Source organism: Ixodes scapularis, unplaced genomic scaffold, assembly GCF_016920785.2.
Source record: "Ixodes scapularis isolate PalLabHiFi unplaced genomic scaffold, ASM1692078v2 PGA_scaffold0__279_contigs__length_252992795, whole genome shotgun sequence".
NCBI lineage: Eukaryota > Metazoa > Arthropoda > Arachnida > Ixodida > Ixodidae > Ixodes > Ixodes scapularis.
Genome location: NW_024609835.1, coordinates 12060922 through 12087989, shown reverse-complemented (window position 1 = coordinate 12087989; position 27068 = coordinate 12060922). Strand labels below are relative to the sequence as shown.

Below are 27068 nucleotides of genomic sequence, written 5' to 3'. Positions count from 1 at the left end.
TAGGAACGGCTATCCATATTACACTCCAGTGGCTGGCCTCGGTGGAAAAATGAGAGGAAGTTTTTTTGTAACTGCGAGCTCAATGACCACAGGAGTGCCATGGCGCGCCCGCCATTAGCACTGCCTAAAATGTTTAAAAAGAAACATTGACGGCTGGTGTTTTAGATGCATCGTGGATCAGTTTGCACTCAGGGTGGTCTAAGAGTGTCGAAGAGAGTACGGATATTTTCAACGTGTGTACGTATGATACGAACCCCCCAGTTTGTCATGCCAATTCCTTCCAAATCCTGAGACGGCGCAACCCCGGTTCGCTTTTACAGGTTTCCGGCACTCATCCTTCTGAGTCTGCTCGTGCAGACGCGTACGATGACGGAAGCCACAGAAGAGCTGACCCCCAGTGTGTGTGAGCCCGCAGACCAGCCAATGTCCTGTCGGTGCGACGAAGTGCGGGACTCCGGCATGGAGGGCGGCACGGATGTGACGTGTTTCGTGGTCAGGAGGTTGTCGGCCGACCATGCCGTCTTCAAGTCCCTGGAAAGGCTACCGTCAGTCGTGGCGGTCACCTTCACCGCGTTCGGGGAGAAGTACAAGTTGGACTTCGTGCCCAGTGTGTTCCTGCGTCGGAAACCGCTCCTCGAGCGCCTCAAATTCTCACAGGCCGAGCTGGGCTCTCTAAAGAGTCACTCTTTCTACAACCTCTCCAAGCTCGCCGTCCTTTCTCTCGATTCCAACGGGATCACGGAGCTCCAGAAGGATTCTATCGCCCACTTACCACGGTTGAAGAAGCTCGAACTGGGAGACAACAAACTCGAGCGTTTAACGACGCGTTCCTTCACCCACCTTCCCCTGCTGACCTACTTGTTCCTCGAGCGGAACCAGATCGAGGTCATCGAGGACCTCGCCTTCGCGGGGCTCTCGAAGCTGAAAGAGCTCGACCTGAGCGACAACGCGATGACCAACCTGACCGAGCGCACGTTCGAGGGCCTTTCCCAAGTGAAGCGTCTGGACTTGTTCAGGAACAAGCTGCGGCGGTTGGACGCCCGGGTCTTCGGCGCCATGCCCCTTTTGTCCGAACTCGACCTCAAGTACAACGAGATCTCCGAGGTGGATCCGGTGGCCTTTGACGGACTCGCGCACCTGACGGTTCTGTACCTCTCCCACAACCGGCTGCGAGTCTTGCCTGCCAACATGTTCGTCGGGGCGCCCAATCTGGTGACCGTGGACCTTTCGCAGAACAGGCTGCTCACGCTTACCTGGAGGACAGTCGAGGACTTGAGGAAGATCGGCGCAGAGTCCTTCGAAATGAGCCTCAGTGGTGAGCTCCTTTTAAGGAACCGCGAAGATATGTTTTTTTTTGCTAGAATCATAAGAAGTGAGGTAACTGCGTTCAGGTTCTGGATGCACATAATATGTCTTGAAATATGGCGCTTATGCATACCTGTAATGTGAAATGAACAGAACATGTTATTTCATAAAAACAAAAAGTAGCGTGCGTTACTTTTTAGGGGTAACAGTAACGCGTTGCTCTTATATTGAGGTAACGTAGGTAGGTAACGCGGTCCTGTTATTTGCAAGTAACGAGTAACGTTTTCCGGGAAAAGGGGGGCAAACATAACATCGTCTGTAATTTCCTTCGACATGAGCCTCACTTGTAAGCCCGTTTTAAAAAACCGTGAAGATATGTTTTTTCTGGGCTAACTAGAGCTCAGAAGAGGCAGTTCACGATACATAAGGCAGGAATCAGCGTTTAATGATTTGCACTGCTTTCTTTCTTAAAAATTGCATCTCTGAAATTCACATTCGTTTTTCACTCCAACTACAAATTTGTTTTGTCTCGACCCGGCAGTCTCGCAGTGTATTAAAAGTGAACAAGAGCATTATCTCCACTCTAGAACCATCAGCTTGGTCGGGCTTGCCGGAGGTTAAACACGACGAAGTCGTAAAAACTCAGAAATAAAAGAAGAAAAATTAGAAAACGTTGCAGCCGACAGCCACGTCGGACCATGACGCGCGACAGGAACGAGCCTGTGGCGCCTACAACCGGATAATACTGTACGTGAGTGAAGGGTCGCCCGATTACCGGCCATCGGCTCCCGATTCACGGACCCTCTAAGTGTGTTTGGTTATTCGAACGCATCAAAAAATTTCAATTTCGCAGTCGCTATAAATATTTTAAATTCTAGCTCTACGAGATTACAGTTCACAAACGTGATCGATGCTGGTAGGTGTGATAAGTCGCACACCGGACGCCATACTAAAATCAAACGTCTATTTGAAGTCACACTTGCATATATATATATATATTGTCACGGGTGGTGACCAAAGAAACAGGAAATAAACAGGAAGAAATAAACGTTTAATGTGGCGAACTTGTGCCAAAAATAAAAGGGTACAAAGATAATAACAGAGCGTTGCGGGCGTCGAAGTCGCCGTAGCAGCACAGTCGAACGCTGGGGGGAAAACAGACTCGACAAGGTCGCGGGTGGCCTCTTATCTAGAGTGCGTCGCTATCTCGAAGATTCGGCGAAAGCGGCTCGAGCGTCGCGTGATCGGGGCGAGAATGAACGCGCACTTTCTAGAAAAAAAAAAGCAGGAATAAATGATATAAGTTACGTGCGGTACATGAATAAACGAGAACCTTCTGGAGGTCCGCGACCGAGCGCTGCTTTCTCAGCTCTGCGCGCGGCATTTTCCCCCCCTTTAAAAGTGCATCGTCCCGATGCAGCACAAAAACGGAAAACAAAAAACAAAAGGACAGCAGAATTTCTAGCCGGAGTTCACAGTCCACATTTCACTCGTCGACGAGAGTGGAGAGTCCTATCGTTCGTAATACGGCTTCAGCCGGACGACATGCACCACCTCGGGTCGCGGCTGACGCCTTTTAGATGGGCGCGTTCCGTCGGGTAGAACTTCGTAGTTCAGATCGCTGAGGCGTCGGATGATCTTGTAGGGCCCAAAGTAGTGCTTCAGGAGTTTTTCGCTGAGACCGCGACGACGAATCGGCGTCCACACCCAAACTCTGTCTCCGGGCTGGAAGTGGACGTCGCGGCGACGAAGATTATACCGGCGAGCGTCGACATGATGCTGGTCTTGAATTCGTAGTCTGGCTAGCTGGCGGACCTCTTCTGCCCGTTGAGCAACCACCTGGGCGTCATCGCTCCCGTCGTCGACTGACTCGTGCGGCAACATAGAGGCTAGCATAGTCGTCACCGCCCGGCCACACACCAGCTGGAAGGGCGACACTCCTGTGGTCTCTTGCACTGCTGTGTTGTAGGCGAACGTGACGTAGGGTAGCACTTCGTCCCAGGTCTTGTGCTCCACGTCGACGTACATAGAGACCATGTCGGCGGTTGTTTTGTGGAGCCGCTCTGTCAACCCGTTGGTCTGCGGATGGTATGCCGTTGTTCGACGGTGTTCCGTGTGGCTTAGACGCAGGATCTCTTGGGTCAACTGTACCATAAACCATGACCCTCGGTCTGTGATCAGTACTTCGGGGGCGCCATGGCGGAGGACGATGGACTCGATGAAGAACTTGGCGACTTCGACAGCAGTCCCCGAAGGAAGGGCTTTCGTCTCGGCGTAACGAGTAAGATAATCGGTGGCGACGATTATCCAGCGGTTCCCCATCGTCGACGGTAGAAAAGGACCCAGCAAATCCATTCCAATTTGCTGGAAGGGCTTGGTTGGCGGGGTAATCGGCTGAAGGAGACCTGCTGGCTTTGACGGTGGTTTCTTGCGTCGCTGGCACTCATGGCACGATCGTGTGTAGAGATGGACGGTCTTCGGAGGCTTTGGCCAGTAGTACTTGTCACGAATCCGGGCAAGGGTCCTGCTGTAGCCGAGATGTCCGGCCGTTGGGTCGTCGTGGCACGCTTGAAAAATTTCTTCTCGGAGGCTGGCGGGGACAACCATTAGCCAGGGGGTTTCGCTGGTTCCGAAATTCTTTCTAAAGAGCACGCCTCGCCGCAGGACAAAGCTCTGTAGGTCCCGAGAAAAGACCCGTGGGACAGAGCCTCCTCGACCTTCGAGGTTGTCGATCACGGAGCTAAGTTCCGCGTCGTCGCGTTGCAGTGCCCTCATGTCGGTAGCGTTAACTGCGCCTAGAAAACGGGCGTCGTCATCGTCGTCCGCGCCGGAGATTGGAGGTTCGACTGGAGCCCTAGACAAACAGTCAGCGTCATTATGCTTGCGGCCGGACTTATGCACAATGGTTACGTCGAATTCTTGCAGTCGAAGGCTTCAGCGGGCGAGGCGTCTGGATGGATCCTTGAGGTTTGCCAGCCAGCAGAGGGCGTGGTGGTCTGTGACCACGCGAAACGGGATCCCGTACAAGTACGGGCGGAACTTGGTTATCGCCCAGACGACAGCAAGACATTCTTTGTCGGTCGTTGAATAATTTTGTTCTGCCTTAGACAGTGCCCGGCTTGCGTAAGCGATTACTCTCTCTGCCCCTTCTTGTCGCTGAACGAGTACCGCACCGAGACCGGTATTGCTGGCGTCCGTGTGGATTTCTGTCTCCGCCGACTGGTCAAAATGTCCGAGGATAGGGGGCGACTGGAGCCTTCGCTTGAGTTCGTCGAACGCTTGCTCTTGCTCCTCTCCCCACTGGAACTGCACGTCGTCTTTCGTCAGAAGCGTCAGCGGTGCAGAAATTTGCGCAAAGTCACGAACGAAACGTCTGTAATAGGCGCACAGCCCAAGGAATCTTCGAACGGTCTTCTTGTCTGATGGCTTCGGGAACTCGGCGACAGCGGACGTCTTGGCGGGGTCAGGGCTTACATCCTGAGCACTCACGACGTGGCCCAAGAATTTCAGCTCACCATAGGCGAACCGACACTTGGAAGGCTTGAGGGTCAGCCCCGCAGCTTTGAAGGCCTGTAGCACGGCTCGTAGTCGTCTCAGGTGCTCGTCGAATTCGCTTGCGAAGACCACAGCATCGTCGAGGTAGACGAGACAGCTTTGCCATTTCAAGCCGGCAAGGACGGTGTCCATAACGCGCTGGAAGGTTGCCGGCGCTGTGCACAGCCCGAACGGCATTACTTTAAACTCATACAGTCCGTCCGGCGTGACGAAGGCCGTCTTCTCACGATCTCGTTCGTCGACCTCAATCTGCCAGTACCCGCTCTTCAGGTCCATCGACGAAAAGTATCGGGCGTGGCGTAGCCGGTCCAGGGTATCGTCGATGCGTGGCAGCGGGTGGACGTCCTTTTTTGTTACGGCGTTCAGTCGGCGATAGTTCACGCAGAACCGAAGAGCCCCGTCTTTCTTTTTCACCAGGACTACCAGTGAAGCCCATGGACTGCTTGAGGGCTGGACTATGTCGTCGTCAAGCATTTCTTGTACCTGCTGCTGGATGGCTTCCCTTTCTTTCACGGAGACCCTGTACGGCGGCCGATGCACAGGGAGTGCGTCGTCATCAGTAATTATCTGATGTTTCGCAACCGTCGTTTGGCGCACCTTCGACGACGCGGAGAAGCACTCACTGAACTCAGCGAGAAGGTCACGAAGTTGTCGTCGTTGTGGGGCTGGGAGGGATGGGTCGATGTCGAGCTCTGAGGACGTGATTGTCTTGTTCTGCGTCGGAGAGGCGTCTTCTAAAATCACGGCGATCGGGGCTGAGTCTTGCATTTCCTGGACGTAGCCCACAGCTGTACCCTTTGTAAGGTGCTGCGACTCTTGCCGGAAGTTGGCGACAAAGGCTACGGTACGCCCGTCCTGGAGTTCGGTTACGCCTCTTGCAATGCCAATCCCTCGTCCGAGGAGAAGTTGGACGCTTCGTTCCAGCAGTGCTAAACCGCAGGTGGCTCCTTCGGTCCCGACGGGCACAAAGACTCTCGACAGCGGCGGCAGGTTTACGTGGCTGGCGAGGACTCGCACTGCAGCTAACGTCGGTTTGGTATTTTCCACCGATGGGACAGGCTTCCGAAGCGTCAGCTTGTTCTCCGCAAAGTCGATGATGGCGCCGTATTCACACAGAAAGTCCATTCCGAGAATGACGTCCCTCGAACAGTCTTGCAGAACGACGAACTTCACAGGGCATGTTTCGCAGTGAATCTGGACGCGAGCGGTGCATCTCCGGACTGGTGTAATCAGGTGTTTTCCAACGGTTCTTATTTGTGGTCCATCCCACGGCGTCATGACTTTTTGAAGGCGGCGGGCGAGCCTCCCACTCAGGACTGATTAGTCTGCTCCGGTGTCCACGAGTGCCGATGCGTCGAGGCCGTCGACCACAACGTTCAGGTTGTTGGACACCGAAGCAGGAGCGTCGTTGTGATGCGTAGCGTCGGGAGAGTGGGAGCGCTCCGTCGTTCTTGGAGGCTCTTTACGTCGGTCGTCTTCGGCAACTCCACCTCCAGGGGTTGCCGCGCCTAGTTTCCCCGGCGAGGAGCGGGGGCGACAGGCTTTCACGTCGGGGTCTGTGCATCGGCGAAGCTGGACATCGCGGCGACGGCGACCGGAACTCTCGGCGGGACGCAGGCTCGGGAGACTGGGGTCGTCGCAGGTACTCGTTGATCTCCCGAGGGCGTTCACCATACCGGGGGCGCCGGTCGTTTGGGTGCAACCCCCGCACCCCGAGTCGTCGGTATGGGCATTGGCGGTAGGTGTGGTTTGCTTCTCCGTAGTGGAAACACAGTGGGCGTCGGTCGGGCGTTCGCCACACGTCGGTCTTCCGAGGTGCGCGGGGCTTTTGGGCGGCGTACTGCACCTGGTCGTCGCGGCGGTGGTCGTGCTGCGGCGCAGGAGAACGACGTCGGGGCGGCACAACATAGGCTGGAGGAGGAGGCGGTGGCCGTCGGGCCACTGCGGCGTGGGTCAGGGCGGGCTCTTCGGGTGGTGCTACGCAGGCAGGAGCCTCCGGTTGAATTGCCCGCTGGACTTCTCCGCGCACCACTTCGGCGATCGACAGCTCAGCCGGCTGGTTGGCAGCAGGCAGCAGCTTCCGGAGCTCCTCCCGGACGATGTCGCGGACGATTTCCCGAAGGCCGTAGACCCCGGTGGCGTTCAGGTCTAGTCGGCAGGATGCGGCGGTTAGAGGAGCAGGCACGCCGGCGAGTCGATGGTAATGGCTTGCTCGGGCCGACAGCGCTCGCTCGATGTTAGCGGCTTCAGCCACAAAAAGGTCGACGGTTGTCGGGGGATGGCGGACAAGGCGCCCAAAAATTTCAGCCTTCACGCCACGCATGAGGACGCGAAGCTTCTTCTCATCGGCTGCCTCCTGATCGGCTCGGGCACATAGGCGCATGACATCCTCTACGAAGCTGGTCACGCTTTCGTTGGGGCCCTGCACCCTTGTTTGGAAAAGGTCCTCCGCTCGCTGCCGACGGTGGTGGTTGAGGAACGTTCGCTTTAACTCCGCGGCGCAGGACTCCCACGTAGTGAAGGACGCTTCGTGGTTTTCAAACCAACGCCTCGCAGTTCCTTCAAGCGCGAAGTAGAGATTGTGGAGGCATTGTTCAGTCGTCCATCCGTTGTGGTGGGCTACACGTTCGTAGTGTTGCAGCCAGTCTTCAACGTCCTCGTGGACGTCTCCGTGGAAAGGCGTTGGAGTCCTGGGTGGGATCGGCAGGTACACAACGGCAAAAGCGGCCGGGGTCTGCGCCTGGTTGCCCATCGTCGTCTTCGGCTTGGTCGTGGGTGGCAGAAGTCCGTGTTCCGGGGGTAGACCTCGGATGCGGCGACTTGACCGTGTCTCGATCTCGTCTTCGTCGGGTCCTCCGGAGTTTGGGTTTGGACTTGTACTGGGGGAACTTGAAGGGGTGCGCTGCACAGACATGCGGTACCCCGAACCTCCACCAAAATGTCACGGGTGGTGTCCAAAGAAACAGGAAAAAAAAAGGAAGAAATAAACGTTTAATGTGGCGAACTTGTGCCAAAAATAAAAGGGTACAAAGATAATAACAGAGCGTCGCGGGCGTCGAAGTCGGCGTAGCAGCACAGTCAAACGCTTGGGCGAAAACTGACTCGACAAGGTCGCGGGTGGCCTCTTATCTAGAGTGCGTCGCTATCTTGAAGATTCGGCGAAAGCGGCTCGAGCGTCGCGTGATCGGGGCGAGAATGAACACGCACTTTCTAGAAAACAAAAGCAGGAATAAATGATATAAGTTACGTGCGGTACATGAATAAACGAGAACCTTCTGGAGGTCCGCGACCGAGCGCTGCATTCTCAGCTCTGCGCGCAGCAATATATATATATATATATATATATATATATATATATATATATATATATACTATAGTATTTGCTACCAGGTCGCTGCAGGCCTCGTGACATGACCGTCCATTCCGAGGCCCAGTTATCACAGTAGAAAGAACGCTAAATGGAACTCTTAGAAGTCTTAGAGGGAGAAGCTAAGGAAAGAGAAGTCTTACGTTTCTTATCAAAACGTCGGCTGCCACTCAGAGGCGTCTAGATATAATGTATACGCCGATTTGTTCTCCATGCTACACTTGGTGATGATCCTCACGTCATGTGACCTACGCACCCATTCAGTTTCAGCCTTAAATTTAGAGGTAAACATTGATATCGCGTGATCTGACGTCAAGAGACCTATGCATCAATTCAGTTTCCTTGCTAAATTTAGCAGGAAAATTCACGTCACGTGATCAACGTCACGGCCGGAACACATACATCAAATCAGCTTCCCAGATAGATTTGGCGGAGAAATTAATGTCACGTGACCAATGCGCCAAGTGAGTTTTCCCGCTAAAACTAGCGGGAAAATTAACATCACGTGACCCCAGAGTCACACGACATGTGTAGATCAATTTCATCGAAAAAATAGAATGGAAATTCGATGTCACATGACCAGTGCTGGCGGTAACGCGTTACAGGTAACGGCGTTACCGCTTACGCGTTCTTTTTCCGGTAAGGTTGTAACATATTACAGAGTTTTAGGGAACCGTTTTTGCGCATCCGATAAGGTACACCACGCCCTCCGCTACGAGCTGCGCATGCGCTACAGCAGAGGACTCTCACATGCATGCGCAGTTCCTACCGACGGCCCATCGCACCGTACCCGCTGTGCAAAAACGGTTCCCTAAAACTCCCCAATCACTACTTTTTAAACTGTAACGGGTAACGTACTTACGTTATTTGTTTCGAGCAACCTGTAATGTAGTTTCGTTACCAGTTACATTCTGATGCGAAGACTTCAAAAAATTTCGCCATAAAAAATAAGGTAACTACGTTCAGTTTCTGGATGTACATAATCCTTGAGAATGGCGCTTATGCATACCTGTAATGTCAAAATAGTAAAACGTGTTAATTCATAAATACGAAAACTAACGGTGATGTAACGTACTTTACTTTTTAACGATAACTGTAGCGCGTTCCTGCTATTCTGAATAACATCGGTTCGTGACGCGTTTCTTTTATTTGCATGTAACGAGGAACATGATGTCATTACTTTTCTTCGGTAACGATCACAACATTGCGCCTGACCTACGCACGATGAGTTCCGTTATTTAATTTAGGTAGCAAATTGATAAAAATATAGGTTATTTTTCACTCCTCGAAACGTCTGCTAATTGTGTTTTAAATAAATTTAAGCTATCTCTGCTCAAATGCTGCATTGCACTCATTAGGCGCGAAACACATGGACGGCAGAATCGTCCGATCCGACGTCCGATCCGACAGTCCGAACGCCGCTCCGAATCGCCGCACGCGACAGTTTGAGACACACGCTTCCGACCTTGCATGCGACACGACGATCCGTTCGGCTCCGCCCAGGAGATCCAAGCACTTCAGCGGAGGTCCGCGTGCACAGATCTCTGGTACCAGAGTGACGGTTTAGCTCGCACGAGCGAAGTTAGAAGCTCGTTCTCGTTAGCGCGTGCATTCTTTGCCGGGGTCATCTTTCTCGAATGGGTCAGCGGGATCCACGCGTCCGGCTTCCCGTCGCCCGTCCCGTTTTCTTGTTCGTCCCGCCAGACCCAGTACGTCATCATGACGTTCGCGCTACCTGTGCTGTCATTGGCTGAACGCATCCGACAATTCCGTCCGCCGTGCGAAACTATCTGGCGCGTTGGACGCACGTCGGATCGCCGATCCGACGTCTGAAGCGACCAAACTTTTCGGATCAGGCAGTCGTATTGCCGGATCGGACGCGGATCGGATGGATTTTTCGCGCATGTGTCTCGCGCTTTACCTTACTTGGATATAAAGGTCACTGCCACTTTCGCTTTTACTATTTTAGTTTTTCGTTTGAAGTTGCACGTATATGAAAATATGATTCGATTTCTAAGGCTAAACGCAGGAACTTGCCACGGAAAGCCGGGTCTCGCTTGGCATCATTCCGTGGAAACATCCAGCGGGTCATTGTATTCATGAGCCTCTGTCTCGCACCGAGCCGAGCAAACGACTCTCCGGGGTTCGCTCAATAAGCCCGAACGATTTCAAGTGAGGCACGGCGGCGTTTTTTCGGGGCCTGCTCGGTCCGACCTTGCGGTCCCCTCGCCGAAATCTCTTGGGTCTTTCAACCAAACTCGGAAGTCGTCGTCGGCGTCCTCCGACCGGCTTAACTCGGGGAGAGCTCCCTTGACGGAGTAGTCGAACAGCAGTACCCAACCTTTCTCCTCGCGGAGCGGAATTTCTTTCGTATTCTGTGTAGCCGATAGAGTATAGCAGCTTGTTATTGCTACGGGCTATACTGTCCGAAATAACCAAAGGTGACATTACTGGGAGTGTTATTGCCCTACCCGGAGATTGGTCATTTCAATTGGTAGGGGCCTGTACCGCGGTAGTTGTTATAGAAACCAGTGAAATTAAGAAAAAAAACAAATGATTAGTTCTCTGTAAGCGTGACTAAACTGCGCCTCATTATAACGTGGTAATTCGTGTCTTGTAAATATGGACTCGTTGGTATGGATAGCCAGCTATTCGGGAAAAGGCTGAGGTAGAGGAGGTGATGCGCGCGCACGGTGGTGTCGGAACGCTGAGCTCTGGTTGGAATAATTAGTGAGTGGATGTAAAGCTAGCTGCCCTTGTCTCTACTCACACTCCCAACGGGTTCGAACGTCGAACGCCGGCGTCTGGCGTCCGGAGTTTGGCGTTTGCGTTCGAACACATTCAAAGATTGAGCAGATACAAAGGCAGCTGCTGGCCTTGTGTCTACCCCCTAATCATTTAATCAGAACTCTGCGCTCTGCCGTCCCTGCGCGCTCTAAAAATGTTCACTCACTCATTGTCTCTGCGAACATTGAAATATTTCGCGGGAATGAACTGGATAAATGCATGAGTTTTTTGTCGCATTATGAAGGACGCCTCATGTTATGCATGATGTTTTCAGAACGAAGGTTGTCGAGACCGGTTATAACGAAATAGCGGCTACAGCGAAGCGATCACGATTTACCATTCCCCTTCGCACTTCGTTATACCCGAAATCGGTTATATCGAGAGAGCTGCTATAGCGAAGTGTTTTCCTATTCCCGTTAACTTCGCTATAACCGGTCTCGAGAGTACGTATATTAAGGAGACATGACTCGTGGGGCGAACGCTAAGCCACTGTGTGCCAATCACAGGAACAGAGCGGAGCATGTTACAGCTCCCCACGGGAGCCTGGCTCGCCGACGCTACATTGTGACGTGACTCGTTCCGGCGCTCTAATTGACTTGCTAGGGGAGTAGCTTTCACCATTTGTCTTATACTGAAAAAAAAAGTATAGAACGTATTGAACTAGGAAGAGTGATTAATCACTGCCTGTTCTCTGAGGCGCTTGTTGCGAATGAGCAACACGCAACGACTAAGAGGTCACCCTTCGCATCTCCCTGCAGATAGGCATTTTGCTCGATGATATCGAAAAAATCAGCATGCAGCAGTACAGAGGATCACTTTTACCATCGCTAATACACAATTCTTTCGTGCGTAATGAGCTTGAGTCATACTATAACTACGTGTAATGCCGTGGTTTTATCATTCGCTTATCAGGAATATTGACGCTTGAAACTGCGCCGTCACCACAATAATGTAAGTGAACCCATCCATATGTTTTTTGTTTTTTTTAACTGCAGGTAACCAGACTGAATTCTTTTAATACAAAACTTCCACCGAAGATAACTGTGATTTCGCCTTAAAATATGAAGCACGTGTTACGGTCGAACAGTGTCGGCCGGCTGCGAAACACGTCCGACGCTACCTTCGCCGGCCGCTCGACGCAACTGCGGGGAAAATTGCGGGAGGACACTTAAGTGTAGGAATGCGAAAGCATTATAGTCCCGCGCGGTCGCATTACAGTCCGCCACAGGAAGCACACAACGAGCACAGATGAAGTCTGAAGCGCACCTTTTGCAGACGGCGCCTCAGCGGTGATATCACGCTCGCCCATTGCGCAGGCGCGGCGCCCCGCCGGCTTTACGGCTTCCCTGACGAAGCATCCGCGTTGCTGTGCTTTTCTTTGTGTTTTATTTCTGAGGCGCGTCCGCTTTATCTTGAGCTGCACGTGCTTGATGACGTATTTTCATGTCCATCTCTCAAGCACAACGCCGACGCCGCCTTTTCGCGTAATGGGACCATATAAGGCTTTCACCTTCAAAAAGAAAAGCAGGGACAGAGTGGATTCGGATATGCTTCGAGAAGACTTCGTCAGCCGCGATAGCTTCGAAAAGAACGAGTAAACGGTTCAAAACGGGGACGTGGCGACCCCTGGCACAGCATCGCGCGCCCGTAATGTTGAAACTGGAGAGTATATTATTGGCGTTCCTTGTAAAACACAATTCTGCATATATTATGACGGCATGATCGACAGGCTGAAATACAACGGCAGTATTTATTTCACACATGGGAAGGGTCACAAACTCTCTAGAAATATCATGTCTGTCACGTCACAAAATCCGGAATAACGAAGTGGAGACGTTCGTGTTACACTTTGGGAGACATCACCAATCGCGAGGGACGTGTGCCTCGGCGACGGAGATGATAACTGGAGTGACTATAACCGGCGTAATAACCCCTGTAAGTGGCCTCAATCGTCAAAGAGGGGCGCCGATTATGAATCCGTGCTGATTGTTTACGTCCCGACCGGAGTGGTCCGTCTTGTGTTTGGACGGGTCCACCTCGCTCTTCCTTGCCGTCATGGGTTTCGTCTCGCAGAATGTTTTGTTTATCGAGACGCACGCACTCAGGAGCTCGTGCCCGCATGCCGCCTCGCGATGACCTCCGAACACCAATCTCAGTTCTTCCTTTTCAGGACCCATCGATTATCTATCTCTTTTTTTTTTTATTGTGTTTGTGTAGGGGAGAGGGGTGAGGGTTATTTTGATCTAATTTTATCTCGTTGCGATATTTTTATCGCTTGTTGTGTATTGTCGGTTCATACGTGTATTACTGACCCCTGCCATAGCCCCAATCAGATAGATACCTAGATAAACGAATAAATAAAATAATCCTTTTTTCCTTTAGATAACGTTCGGACCTATTACCTAATAAAATACTACTGCTACAGCTACTACTACTACTACTACTACTACCACTACTACTACTACTACTACTACTACTACTACTACTACTACTACTAGTACTATTACTACTAGTACTAATAATATTAATAATAACTTTATTCACACGATTTACCGTGTGTTTCTGCGAAAAGTTACAAATATTCCTGAAAATCGTGTGGTTGAGAAAAACGAAACTCTTTTCTGGAGCAAACTGCCAGTTTCGGCGGATGTAAAGGATAACAAAAAGAAAACATACTGATAATGGAAATACTCACCTAAAATTAAGTAATTACCTTTTTAATGAGTGAAAAAAAAAACATATATGTTTTCAATTAGAAACTTTCTGGGCGTCATCGAAGGTTTCTATATCAGTCAATTTTCGGACAACTGACTGCTGCACGTGGGAAGTGCTGCACTGGAGTGCAGCAGGCGCAAGGTAGACGATGAAGAAACGCGGATGCTGTTCCTATCACATGAGTCATCGCATGGCCGTACTTGCGCTTGCTGCACGAGTGGTACATGTAGCGTCCCTTCGCGCTTTCCCAGTCCTTCTAGTCGTTCTAAAAGTGTTCGATTTAGGGGCTTTCGATGAGGCTCGAAACATTTCTAATTGGAACCATCTGTTGATTTTCCCTAATTAAAAATAAATTATTTTGCTGATTAGAATGTCCTTTGCAATCGTCCGCAGTTGTTTGCAGTTTGTTCCCGAAAAGTTTCCTTTCTTCTCGAACACCCTATTTTTCGGGACGTTTGTAGGTCCTCACAAAAATACCCGGCGTCTACATATATATATATATACATATGGCGGGAGGTGTGGAACAAAGTTGCACAGGCACCTTGACTGATACCCAGCCCCCCTGCAGATACAGAGCGGTGCAAAAAAAAATAATTTTTATATAAACATTCCTCGACAAACGCAACGACAACAAAAGAAAATATCAACAAACAATAAAGTGAGGAAATAAAGCTTTGAATGGCCGTTACCTTTCATATGGGTAAAACAGTAACACACAAACGCTGTAGAAGTTTATTCACTGTATCGTAATTTCGACGTGAAGGAAGCTAAGCAATAGAAAGCAAAGCATTTTTATTTTGGAAGATAACAATCACGAAGTTCACGTGAGTTAGAAGGTATCTTCTAAACAAACGTAACATACATTACGGGTGGAACCAGCAGAACAATAAAGGAAAAAGAAACAGAAAACACAACCAATCGCTGGTTGTCTTTTCTGTTTCTCCTTCCTTCATTGTACAGCTGGTTCCACCCGTAATGTATCATAACCATCTAGCTCAACTCATCCCCGTACTAAACGGAACATAATTTTTTTCTTCGCACGCATTAGATTTGTTAGACCATTCAACTGTGAGGCTCACATTCTTGTTCTCTTAACCACTTATTTTTTCATGCAAAGGAACGGTCGCAACGTTTTACTGATGCAAGTAAACAAAAGCATATATTTTTACGATAATTCTTCTGTCTAAAAGTGAACGTTGTCGTCTGCCCACCTTCGATCATGACGAGTCACGAAAAGAACTTGTAAATCTCTATTCACAAGTTATTTTTGTGAGAGTGGAAGTGAAGGCTTAACTAGCTCTTTAAAGTGAACTCGACATGTGTGAGTCTTAACGCCGGTTCCCTCATGCAGCGAAGCGTTAATGTAGCGTTGCTCACGTGTCGTCAGCTACTTATCGTCTGCCATTAGCAACAGTTTTGACGGTGCAATACAAAGCTGGTGAACGCTCCCGTAAGCACGCGCTTAGCGCGAGGTCAGCGCTATGCTCGTAGCGCTCCGCTGGATGTGTGAACAGGCCTTTATTGTTCGAGCCGCCATGCGCCACCAGAGTCGCACAATGGGCGCATCGCAAGAGCTCGGGTCCTTTGCTTCAGAGCTTCGAAAAACAAGCAATCATGTGGTTATTCCAGCACCACTTCGACTGAACAGTCGGCCACTGTTTTTCTTATTGATATCAACTCGCGGAACACGCTGCTATTACCGACACCACCGAGTGCACCAACTGTGGTCGTAGGTCGGGTAGCGGAGTTCAATAAAAAAAAAAGAGTAATCAAAGGTAGAAGCACTCTACGCCTGCAAAGCAGGTGACCTCACCGTTGACTGCACTAAAGTGGACTTCAATATCGCCTTTTTACGACGAAAACTCGACCTACACAACCTAAGCACCTCGGGAAACCAAACATTACAATCAACGTTTCCTTTTTTTCAGTAAAAATGCGACTAAACATTGCAACACACCGCTCTGCGGGGGTGATTAAATTTTGTTTAAGTCAATCTTTACCGTAGCTGAGCCATATATGACTTAATTTCTATTCCTCACGCATGAAAAATTTACCAAGTGCGCAGGAAATCCATCTCAAGTCCGCGAAGGCCGTTGATTTGTGCATAACAAGAACAAAAACGAAAATATTACCTCAATGGATATTACTTATTTCAATAATGTCCCAAATACAAATATCTTGGTGTAACTATATCAAGCACTTTTCGCTTCTCTTAGTGTATTCAAAACTGATATTCATCACCATTTCTTAAATTACGGATGCGTCGTCAAAAACTCAAGAAAAATATTACGGGGAGTATCCCATTAAATTTTAAGTGTAATATTCCTTGGTGTGATCGAAGTTGGAATCTGCCAACATAGTTCGGTACCAGAACACAAACTAAAAGGAAAAAGTACGAACTTAATAAGGTAAAAAGAAAATTAGCTATTTATAGAAAGCATAAGGCCCTAAATTTTACATCTTCATAATTGACAGCAAAGAAAATAAAATATTCCGAGCAGTGTAGAAATATTGGAAGATTAAACTTCGTCTTCCTATTTTTATAATAGGCAGCTCATTGGTTTAGTTTATATTTGATTATATTTTAGAAAATACAGAAATCGATCAGTATTCTGTAGTTTCAATATGCGCTCGAACTAGCATTTTCAAATAATTTTATTGTCCGCGCACATGCGCCCCAAGAAGGCAGATCATTCGGCAAAAACCGTGTCAAATTATAATAATAAAAACACTTTCAATCGGTCAATCCCGCTCCATATGTAAAGGGATAAATGATTTCAAAAAAGCCCTCGGAACTTTCAGAATGACTTTATTTTGTGTTTTATATACGCCATTTGCGATTCAAACGTTACAATATAAATGGTTGACTGATAATTGCTTATGCTTGCTATGTAATTATATAGTTCTTTTGTTCGTGTTGCTTTTACTGGGGCTGTTTATTTGAGTGGAAGATAGTTGTAGACATCTGTCTTTTCTTTTATATTTTCCTGTTACTTACCGTTGCCTGGTTTTGAACTTCACAGCTGCTGGGGAATACTCCAAAGACCTGCCGTACGTTCAAGATGCACATAAGTACGCAAATACAAAATACACCTAAAGTATATTTAGAACATTTTTACTGCCGTTTATGTTGTAGAGATATTCAGCGCGCTTCGGCCCAAGTTTCGGGTACTTAAGGCATTCTAAGGGTTATTAATTCCGGTTGATTTTTTTAATAGAAAAAGAAAAGGAAGCAAAAAAATCTTGTGAGTACAGTCGCGGACGATACGAAAAAGTCCGGGCGAGTGCATGGTCCAGAACATTTATCGAATAAAAGATGGCTGATTTATCATCGAGGCTATTGTGTACACGAACGGAATTTATAGCAGATTGTTCAATTTCTGTATAGTTCCTCCTCATTTGGTTGGCAAACAATAACCTTGTCAACACCGATAGTAGGTACGCTGGGTAAAATAAAACAAAAGCTGATTATTGTCATTTGTCCTGCTAACGTATGATAAAACTCCCGAAAAGTGATCGCCCACTCTGTCGGATCAGTGGTTTTGGCCACGATTAATTTCATATTTTGTTGCGAAAGGCTATTACCTTCGACGAAATGAGCATCGATTCAGCGACAACTGGCCAAGCGTGGAGTGACAACGAAACGGTCGATGGAGCCACGTAATGGTTCAGCTATCTTCTGACAGATAGTGCGGCAGGCCTTGTAAGCCACATTCTCGCCTTGTATTTTAATACCCTTCGCAACTGTAGACCACTCCCACGTTGCTGAAAGAAATGTGCGATTAAAAAAATATGCTCTTGGAAGTTTTTCTTTTTTTTTTTTTCGAAGTCATTCACACGATGAAGGGAAGCCAACTATGCGGAACACGTGCAAATATCGAGAGACAAGTGAGGAACACAGGTGGGCAATATGGAGTTTTAGCAGTTCTTCCGATATCGTCAATAGCAATACCCCATACACCCACGAGGCCTTTGGCGTTCAGCGTATCGTCATAGGGTACCGTTTTCGGATTTACCCAAACGATTTACTAACGATTTACCACACCGGCCGGCATTACCCCGAGTTTTCCTGGACGTTAAGAGCACATTTTTGATTTTGCTACACAGTAAGCTCAAAATATAGAGAAAAAAATTATACACGTTGTTTTTGGGAGAGACTGACTTTGGGCATATTTGATAGAGTGTTGTATTAGTTTTTACCGAGCCATTGCCTAATTAGATAAACCTCGAGCCAAACGGCATTGCCTTTCAACTAATAAAAATCGAGGGAAGCTGTCATTTAGAGGGGTTTTTGGTTTCTGGAAAATTGTTCCCCACTACGATGATCAGCGACACCTGTCCCAGAAAAAGGTCGATGGAGCAGACGTTGACAAATGTTGTAAACAAGGCACATAACAAACGTTAATCAGCAACCGTCTCTTCTTTACTTCTACTTTTTTTTTTTTGTGGGGGGGGGGGGGGGGTGGGGGGCGTTGTATGCGGTTTATGAAAGCGCACTCGGTGCGTTTGTATAAGCCAAGAGTGTCAAGCACCGCTGGTTCGAAAATACCCGAGGCTGCATCTCTCTCTGTTTTGCAGCGGAAGCAGCTCCATACGGTTCGAGAACAATGGGCGTGTTCTCGTTCCGCCGAGTCAAGATTTGTTTTAGGCTGAATGCACGCAGACAAAAGCGCGTGCAAGCGCGACTTTAAACAGCCGTGGTTCCTGCATGCACGTCCCCTATTGTGCAATCGTAAGTTTGTACGGGATGGGGTAAGCAGCTATGAGTTGTACACGCTGCTTTGGCCAGCTGGTCGCCGAACCTCGCTCCTTTCAAAGAAGCTACTGGAATGCAAGGTCTGTATGAATGAAAGCAAACGTTGTGCGACGTAGAGAGCGACATGTGAAAACTATTTTGTTTCTGCGTCTATTAAGTTTTGCGGCGAATGCAAGCACCAAAGGTCTGTGAATTTCGGCAGTTACGAGTTGTGCTAACTTCCGGAATGTTGGGCGGCGTGTTTCTTTCCCCGACGGAGGGTCAGCACAGATCATTCGTTAAATTACTACTAAATTGCTAAGTTACAAACGCGTTTAGCGTTTCGCACGTGTCAGGGTGTTAACGTCTGCGAACTATAGCGCTTCACGCAAAACGAGTGAACTCAAGAAGCGACTTCCATTACTCTATTTTTCTTCTTTGTTTAGTGATCCCTCGAAGCGCAGAGTGCGTAGATTTCCGGCGTCCACTCTCCGAAGGTTCTGCGTGAGTGCTGGCTATGCTATGCTCTTGGAACGCCAGTATATGTTCATCGAGTAACGAGCCCCGTCTGAAGTGTTCTCTGCGAACTACAAGCGAAGGGCAGCCCAAGTTCCATACCCCCGTCAGATATCATTGGTATATCTTACCGATATATCGGTTTTTATCGGTTTTTATCGCGTTTTATTCTGCATACTACCAATGCTCGTATATAAATGTAAAAAATGCACGCAAAGATGGGTGCAGACTGTGTTGGTTTTGCGGGAAACTACTCTCCGAAAATGGCGACAGCGGGAAGCGAGGGAAAGCAGAGAGGATGTAGGCATGCGCAGAGGCTCACTGGAGAAAGGACAATTATTGGGATATTTTTTGGGTCAACTTCGCCAGTAATTATTGGCAAAGACAAAATGGTGTCCATACTTGTTATTGAAGCAGAAGCAGCATTGCCATGGGACCGGCACAGAGCGGTCCTCTTGTTGGCTGAGTGACTAAATGAACACTTTAAATGTCTTCCAAGTGCACAGCGTGGCAGGATTCCTGTAGTCAATTCTAAGAGTGTGTTTTGCCCTTTGCACAAAATTTATTTGACTGACATAGGACCGGACTTAAAAACTAAAGAAAAACGTCCTACCTAGAAAAAAAAAGAACAAAAAAAATATAGAAAAAAATAAACGCACCGTTTTCGCCGCAAATGGGTAAACCTTTCTCGAGCCACAAAAAACAGGACTAACGAGATAAAAATCAAACTCTAGACGAGACAATAACAAGTGGAAGAAAAACAAAGTAGTCGACTCATGGAAAAACCCGCACTGTTTTCTTTTTCGACAACACCCGCAGGGAGTTCGGTCACGGCAGCAGCATCCTCAGACGCCCTTGTCCCAAGTTTGAAGCGAATCCGCAAGGTACTATTTTCTCGGACGCGGTGCTCGACTCAGAAATGTGTTCGGAATCTGGATAGTGCAGCCGAAATCAAAAAGAACTTGTGTCGCGATGCCACTTTGGACAACCACTATACACTCGAGAGTGACCCTTGTCGCCTCCCTTTGTTGTCATGTCTCCTGGTGCCCTTTCCTGCCTGGATGGTGAAATATCCTCCGTAGTATTTTTTACATAAAAATAAAAAGAAGCTCCAGTACAGTCCTATGAAACATGCTGGCTCGCGCCTAGTTTTAAAGGCGCACTTTTTTAGGAGGAACTTAAGTTTAATATATACCGCTCAGAATTAATTCTTGGTGTTAATAAATTACGAAATACAGGGTGTCTCAAACATGTACGAGGTTGTTTTCTCCGAAAAAGTGAACTACGAATCACCGAACGCTATTCTCTGCCCAAATGTGACACAAGCGGTCCAAACGACACACCAGAGTTTCAAACGGACCGTCACCTTACACAAACGTTATGAGTGATTTTTTTTTTCAAAGTTTCTATAGGAAAATGGCAGCCGACGGAGCTTTCGAATACGTGGAGCTGAGTGACGCCAGTCAGCAGAAAGAGGCAAAGACGGGCCCTATTTTTGTATTCAAATTTTCGGGAAATCACTTATTGATTTTCAATAATATAACGGTTAGTCCTTCAACTTTGGGATCTGGTTAGAACCGCTACCTCTACACTCCGACGGAGAATGAGCTTTCGGCAATGCGTAGTTTATTTGTTCGGTAAATATAAACCCATTACTTTTTTATACCCTCACGAATTTTTTTTTCTCCACGAAATGGCAACCAGAAAGAGAAGGAAGGAGCGAGCAGCGTTCGCCCTTTTAAGGTGCAACCCCACCGTGCATGACGTTTTGATGCTTTTCCGACGGCTTATAACTTTCTTTCTATGTATCTTACACTTATAAAGTTAGTGTCAAATTAAAGAGCAGTTTCTCAACAATGCTTTAATGTCTTGATATCACGATTATTTTAAGTTGTTAGTTAATTATTTGGCTTTTAATAGACCACAGTCTCTAATATTGAAAAAAATATTTCTCGAGTTATAACTTCCCATCGTCCGCCATATTTTACGTGAGCGTTCGGTTAGATGTAATAAAATAAAAAAGCAAGCAACTAACTGTACAGATAATGTATATTTTAGAATAAAAAATAAAGTTTAAAATTGTAATATTTTATGGCGCTATTAAAACGGAATCACGTCAACTAATCAAAATAACGAGACATTAAAATATGAAGCATCCTTCGATATTACATTTTCCAGAACTTCCATATCGATATATTACACGTTAAGAATGTTATAAGACCTCAAACTTTTCCCATTCAGTTACGGCGAATAGTAGTTTCTTAATATAAAATACAGATGGCGACACGTGTTCAAGAACAGCTTGATGTGCATTTTCCGTCGTGTGCCGCTTGGAACGCCACGTGAAAGACAAAAAAAGCGCCAGATGTCAGGGTGTCAGATGCCTGGATGCCCGCAGTGAGCGAGCCAGAGATGTGGGAACAACAAGCGCGAGGTTGCGGGTGCACCACAGCTACTTTTGCGCGCGTTCTACTGTGCGTCGGTACACATGCCCGACGCGATTCGAATGAAATGGGCGCCATGAAATCCATTCTGCCATTTCAGATTCCGCCACGTATGCGAAAACATTTTATTGTTTTTATCACTTGCATAAATCATTTACGATATCAAAGTATGCTTGTCGGAATGGTTCGACTATATTTTGTTTCAAAAACCACCTGGGTGGCTCTTAAGTGGCAATGACATTAAAACGTCTCAGCTCCTCTCAGCCAACGCACTGGATTATGAATCTATATTTGTCGGGTTTAAATATCGGCCGAGGTGCCCGCAAACCGACGGAGGCCATTCTGTGATTTCGGTTGCACGTCAAAAGATCTACGGTTAGTTAAAATAAACCCGCAATATTTTTTTTTTCTATTTAGGCGTGTTAAGTGCTTTTTGTTGGTTTGGCTTGTGAAACACTAAGATCTGAATATTTGCTTTGCTTTACTTTAGTTCGGAGCGCAACCAACACTACGGGCTGATGAAGCCACTGAGGCAGCGCCAAGAGCGCGAAGTTAAGCTGTTCGTTCTCTTTCTTTGCCTATGCGGTCGGGCTAAACTAGACCCACTAAATAAGCTACGCTTCATACAGATATGGATGCTTAAAATGATGGTTGTCAGTTATCTGAAGCTTTATCTGAAATCACAGGAAATGCTTTTCCGTCCTCCACAAATGTTTAAACAGTTGGCGACAAATCAAAGCAACATTACGTGAGCTTCCTGACACCGAAACTATTGCTGAGGAAGACGCACTTTTGAATCATGACGACCGGGAGTTGCATTTGATTTGTTACTAACCACTCACATGGCGGCGCCCAAAATAATATCGGGGGAAAAATTGCCGATACTCTAAGTGTAGCTCATTTGGTCTAGCTCACAGGATAAATCAAGCGCGTTGGGGGATCGTTGGCCGAGTGTGTTGTGGCACCGCAGATCAGAGCACGTGGAGAAATGCTCGAGTGCGAGCTCCGTTCAAAGCACGGAGCTCCCGCTGCAGAGCGTGCAGGGACTAAATCCCCTCGATGTATTTGCGTTGGTCTTTCAAATAACCTCGAAGGTGCCAGTGCAGGAGGCCCGTTTCTCGACTGGCACTTGGACACAAATAGCGACGCAGCGCTAATACATTCGAGTTGCCCGTGTGGCACGCCTGCCACACGGGCAACTCGAATGTCATTTACAAGTTATGACATTCATGCGATCAACGAGTCGGCTCGCGATCTGCCGCGCGTGGAACGCTCTACGCTCGGAGTGTCGCGCGCTGACTGTCCGACCCTTCAAATGTCATTCGTTGTAAATGGAATTCGAGTTGCCCGTGGTGGCATGTGCACCGTGGGCACGGGTATATAATGACTGGCCCTTAAAAGCGAATGGCGGCGGAGCGCCCGCTCGTGGCACGTGTCTTGCGCGTTTTCACAATAATGGTTGGCGGTACTTGTTAAAAACGCCTTTATCAAGGAGCTTTAGCTGAGATACTGGGTTCAGTCGCCCATCTGCATCCTACCGTCGTGCGATCGTGTATCACATATACTGTGTAATGCACGTTAAAGACCCCGAGCTAACAGTTGCACTGCACCTTTTATAACCGTCATCGGGTGACAATGTCGTCCTACGAAATTGCTTTTATTTTTGGTAAAAACTAACGACTAATTTTGAATGCGCCGTTACATCGCAATTTTAATGTGCGTTCGCGTTCTTTTTTATTTTTATTTTTTTTGTCTACATCTTTGATTATGTGGCACTTACTTATAATGAAACAGACTATAGTTGTTAGACTTCTAGAAAAATATTATACAACTAAGAAAATGGCACGTGTTTTCAAAGGTTTGAGCGCCCCAAACGCTATAAAAGCGAGCTCGGTGCTTCGGATGGTGCGCTTGTTCACTGGAAGTGTAGTTCAGGACAGTATGCTCGCACTTGTATGTTCCGCTTCGCTCGCAGGATAAAACCAGATACTTTATTGGTAATGTATTTAGTGAGACAATGCTTACCTTTTGTATATGTGCAATGCCATCAGTTTTGGAGTGATTACACGCTTGTTTATCATTATTGTTTTCGTTTCCCACAGCGATTCAGTTCGTGCTCTTTTTTGTGCTACATGAATTATTAGACACCAAGGTAACCCAAGAGCATTTTTTTTCGCGAATTTAAAAAAAAATTGCAACTTGCTACGTGTGTTACAACCAATAGAAAATATTCTAAGCTTCACGTATGACCGCTTGCCTGACTAAACATTGTTGTTTGTCAAGAACAATTGCGATCGTATGAAATCACGTGGGAAAAACTCGTTCTAAACACGCGACTGTTGGCATGCAGTGAATACCTATAATCGGCGCCGAGATGATTGGTGACCGTCAGCAGGTGGAGTTTTTTTACCAACCCAGAATTAGAATGTTTCCTTCTTTCTGTTGTAAGAAATCAGGAGATAACTTACACAAAATCTGAGGGTAATAAATTACTATGAGCATTCAAACACAATGGCCTGAGCAGTGTATGTGTACATGCTTTAGCTTGTACACGCTCAACGCTGGTGTAAAACTTAGGGCTGTTTCAGTCTTAATCAGCGTACCATGTGCGTGCTTACACTATATTTTATAAAACGTCAAAGCCTACCCGTTTGCATCGTTTTCATTTTTGTACACCACTACTTGCGCGCATGAATCACCAAATTAAGACTGGCACAGGATGTCACAAAAACAATTTACAGGGTTTTTTTTTTTACCGCAAAAATAAACTACGCATTGCCTAACGCTCATTCTCCACCCAAGGGTAGCGCTAGGTCACAACCAGATGCCAAAGTTTCATCCCGAACGGACACCTTATTCAAAAGTTTTAAGTGATTTTCTGAAAATTCCAACGAAAAAAATGGAGCACATTTTTGCCGGATTTTCGTTTCTGGTGCCCATAGAGCCCCATGTATTCAAAAATTCCGTCGGCCGCTATTTTCCCATGGGACTTTTCAGAAAATCACTTATAATTTTTGAAGAAGATATCGTATTGGGCTGAAACTTTGACATCTGGTTCTTCCTCTAGCGCTCCCTATGGGCGGAGAATGAGCGTTCGGCGATGCCTAGTTTATTCTCGCGGTAAAAAGAAACCCTGTATTTTTTTCTTTTTTGGCACCCTGCAAGTTGTTTAAACCATGTGCAAAAGCTATCAACTGACCCAGAATCTTTGCGTGGTCAGTCATTGCATTTATCACCGAATTCGTATTAAAATTAATAATTATTCTTTATTGCTGTGAGTTTATTTTTAACCTCGGCACTTTTTATTATGATCCCCGCACCAGTCCTACTTTGGGTTTACAAAACTCAACATCTAAACCTCTGTGTCATTTTTTGTGTTTTCCAGTCTCGTGGTTTGGGTCAAAATAAACACCCAGCTACCTAAATGAGACACCTGACCGCCCAAAAAATAGTCTTTTCTTTTTAATAGTTAATTCCTCAAGCTAGAATTTTGGAAACCGGACTATGACGTCATCATGTTTTGCTGGAAATCCACAAAGATCCAAACACATGCACAATAAAAGGGCCCGCCCGTCATATTGCCGCCCGCAGAGCCGAGAAAGCAACGCTCGGTCACGGACTTCTGGAAGATTCGCGTTCATTCTTGCACCAGACGGAACTTTCGCCCTGTTTTCTTGTCCTCGAAAGCGCCAGTTCATCCTCGCCCAGAACGCGCGACGCTAGAGTGACCTATCTAGAGTGACGTGACGCACTCTAGATAGGCAGCTGCCAGCGACCTTGTCGAGTCAGTCTCGCTCTCGCTCTTTGTTACGCTGCCGAATCGCCGCCTGCTTTTCTGCTGCCTCGACGCTCTTTGTTTACTTTTTTTTTGTTTGGAACAAGTTCGCCGATTAAACCTTTATTTTTCAGTTCACTGTTCGTCCTCTCGTCACCTTCATTCGTATCAGTATAAATCGGATCACATTCTAATATGTGTCATTGGCTTCTGAAATCCCCGATAACGGCGCACAGGCAATTTTATATTTTTCAGCGCGTCGGCAGTTTTGTTGTGCATGTGTCTCGCCATTTGGCTCAGGACAATTTTCGCGTTTTGTTCTGCCTACATTTGCTGGAGACGTGAGCTCGGAGCGTGGCAACTGCCCCCCTTGCACGAGAACTGGCGCAGCCGTGCGCGTTCCAAAGAAAGCCCGTGCAGAGAAAACCAAGCAAGGGACCAGGGATGTCAAATTCTGGATATAGAAGAATATACAACTGTTTCGAAGCGCCACCACACACGATTTCTCGCACTGATGTACAGGCCTGGAAGGCGACCCACCGCCATCTGTTGGTTCAGAATCACACTAACCAGGGGTGCGGTTGCACCTTAACTTCCAAACAGAAGGGACCACGTGATCTCGCGCCTATTCCGCAAAGGTTGATCATAGCCAGGCACTAGGGCTGGAAGAGCACGGGGAACGTGCCGAAATCCCTACATTGTTAGAGTTCGGCTATTTCCGTCTCCGTAGCGATTGGACACCAGTCTCTACACGAATGTTTGCCGAGGCGTTGATTGCTAGGGACACGAAAACACCCGATGTCAGAAGCCCCTTGTCATATGCCACGCGGTCAACGCCCCGGCCTTTTTGCCCCACTTTAAAAAGCTCCAGTTTCAGAAGCCCACGACGCGAATCCCCCGTGTCAGACGGCCGAGTCCTCAGCGCGAGGGCGGAGCATTCAGCTTTCAACTAAGAAACAGCAGGTGTGCACGCGAGGTTGTGCAGCGTAGTCATGCCGTATCCGGGACTCAAGTAAGACATAATTCGATAAATCTTCCCGTTCTTCAGGCGTACGCTATGCACATTCACGTCCTGTGACGTTACAAGGGAGAACCGGCAGAAAATAACAGTCACTGGCAAAAGATTTAAAGTTACAGCTTCTATAAATAAGCCTTGTACCAAAGCTTTCTTGACTCTGAAGCACACGCGGATTCACAGTTCCAGCGGTTCTGTCAAAATTGTTAACCCGCAGCTCATGGCGCCGTACTTGTTACATATACAGCACCAAACACTACTTCCATTCTTACGTTGTCTTAAAAATATTTTTATCCATCAAGGTAGATGAAGTCTATAATTCTACGTCTGACTATACTTTCATGACAGCAGGGTGCATCGCTTTATGTTGCTGTTTCTTGCACTTAAAGAGCCTTTATAGACACTCAAAGGATTAGGTAAATACATAGAGCAGTGCTTGTTGAAGCGCGAAGAGGATGGGAAAGGGGCAATAAGGACGGGGTTTTTTGCACTTGGGGAATACGGGACGGAGTACATGAACGCGGGATTTTCGAAGCGTAGGGATAATGGTGCGGGGCTTTTGCGACGGGGATTCTGCACGCGGGGCAACGTGCTACCCCCCCCCCCCCCCCCTGCACTTCCAGATATTATACGCCTACTCTGCGATACCCGTGACTACCGTAATATAGCGAAAGATAACCCACCCCTATTTTTAACGTGATTTTTTTTAAAGTACAAAAAGACAGTATTTTTTTTACTAATGGTAGTGCCCTGGTAAAATGGTGACCTCGGCCTTAATGGGGTTAGTTAGCTACGGCGGGAGATAAGCGAACATTAATGACGGAAAGGCCTTTTGTCCATGCTCCATTGCCCCT

General features: G+C 47.6%; 1 protein-coding gene across 1 annotated transcript in view; it reads left to right on the top strand.

Annotated features, from left to right (window-relative positions):
• Nucleotides 1–327: 327 nt before the first annotated feature.
• LOC115321582 (insulin-like growth factor-binding protein complex acid labile subunit) overlaps nt 328–27068 on the top strand; it is a 45326-nt gene continuing 18585 nt past the window's right edge. Inside the window, exon 1 of the mRNA XM_040218779.2 lies at nt 328–1315. Within this exon, the coding sequence (XP_040074713.2) occupies nt 367–1315 (949 nt within the window). The 5' untranslated portion in view covers nt 328–366. The remainder of the gene's footprint in view (nt 1316–27068) is intronic.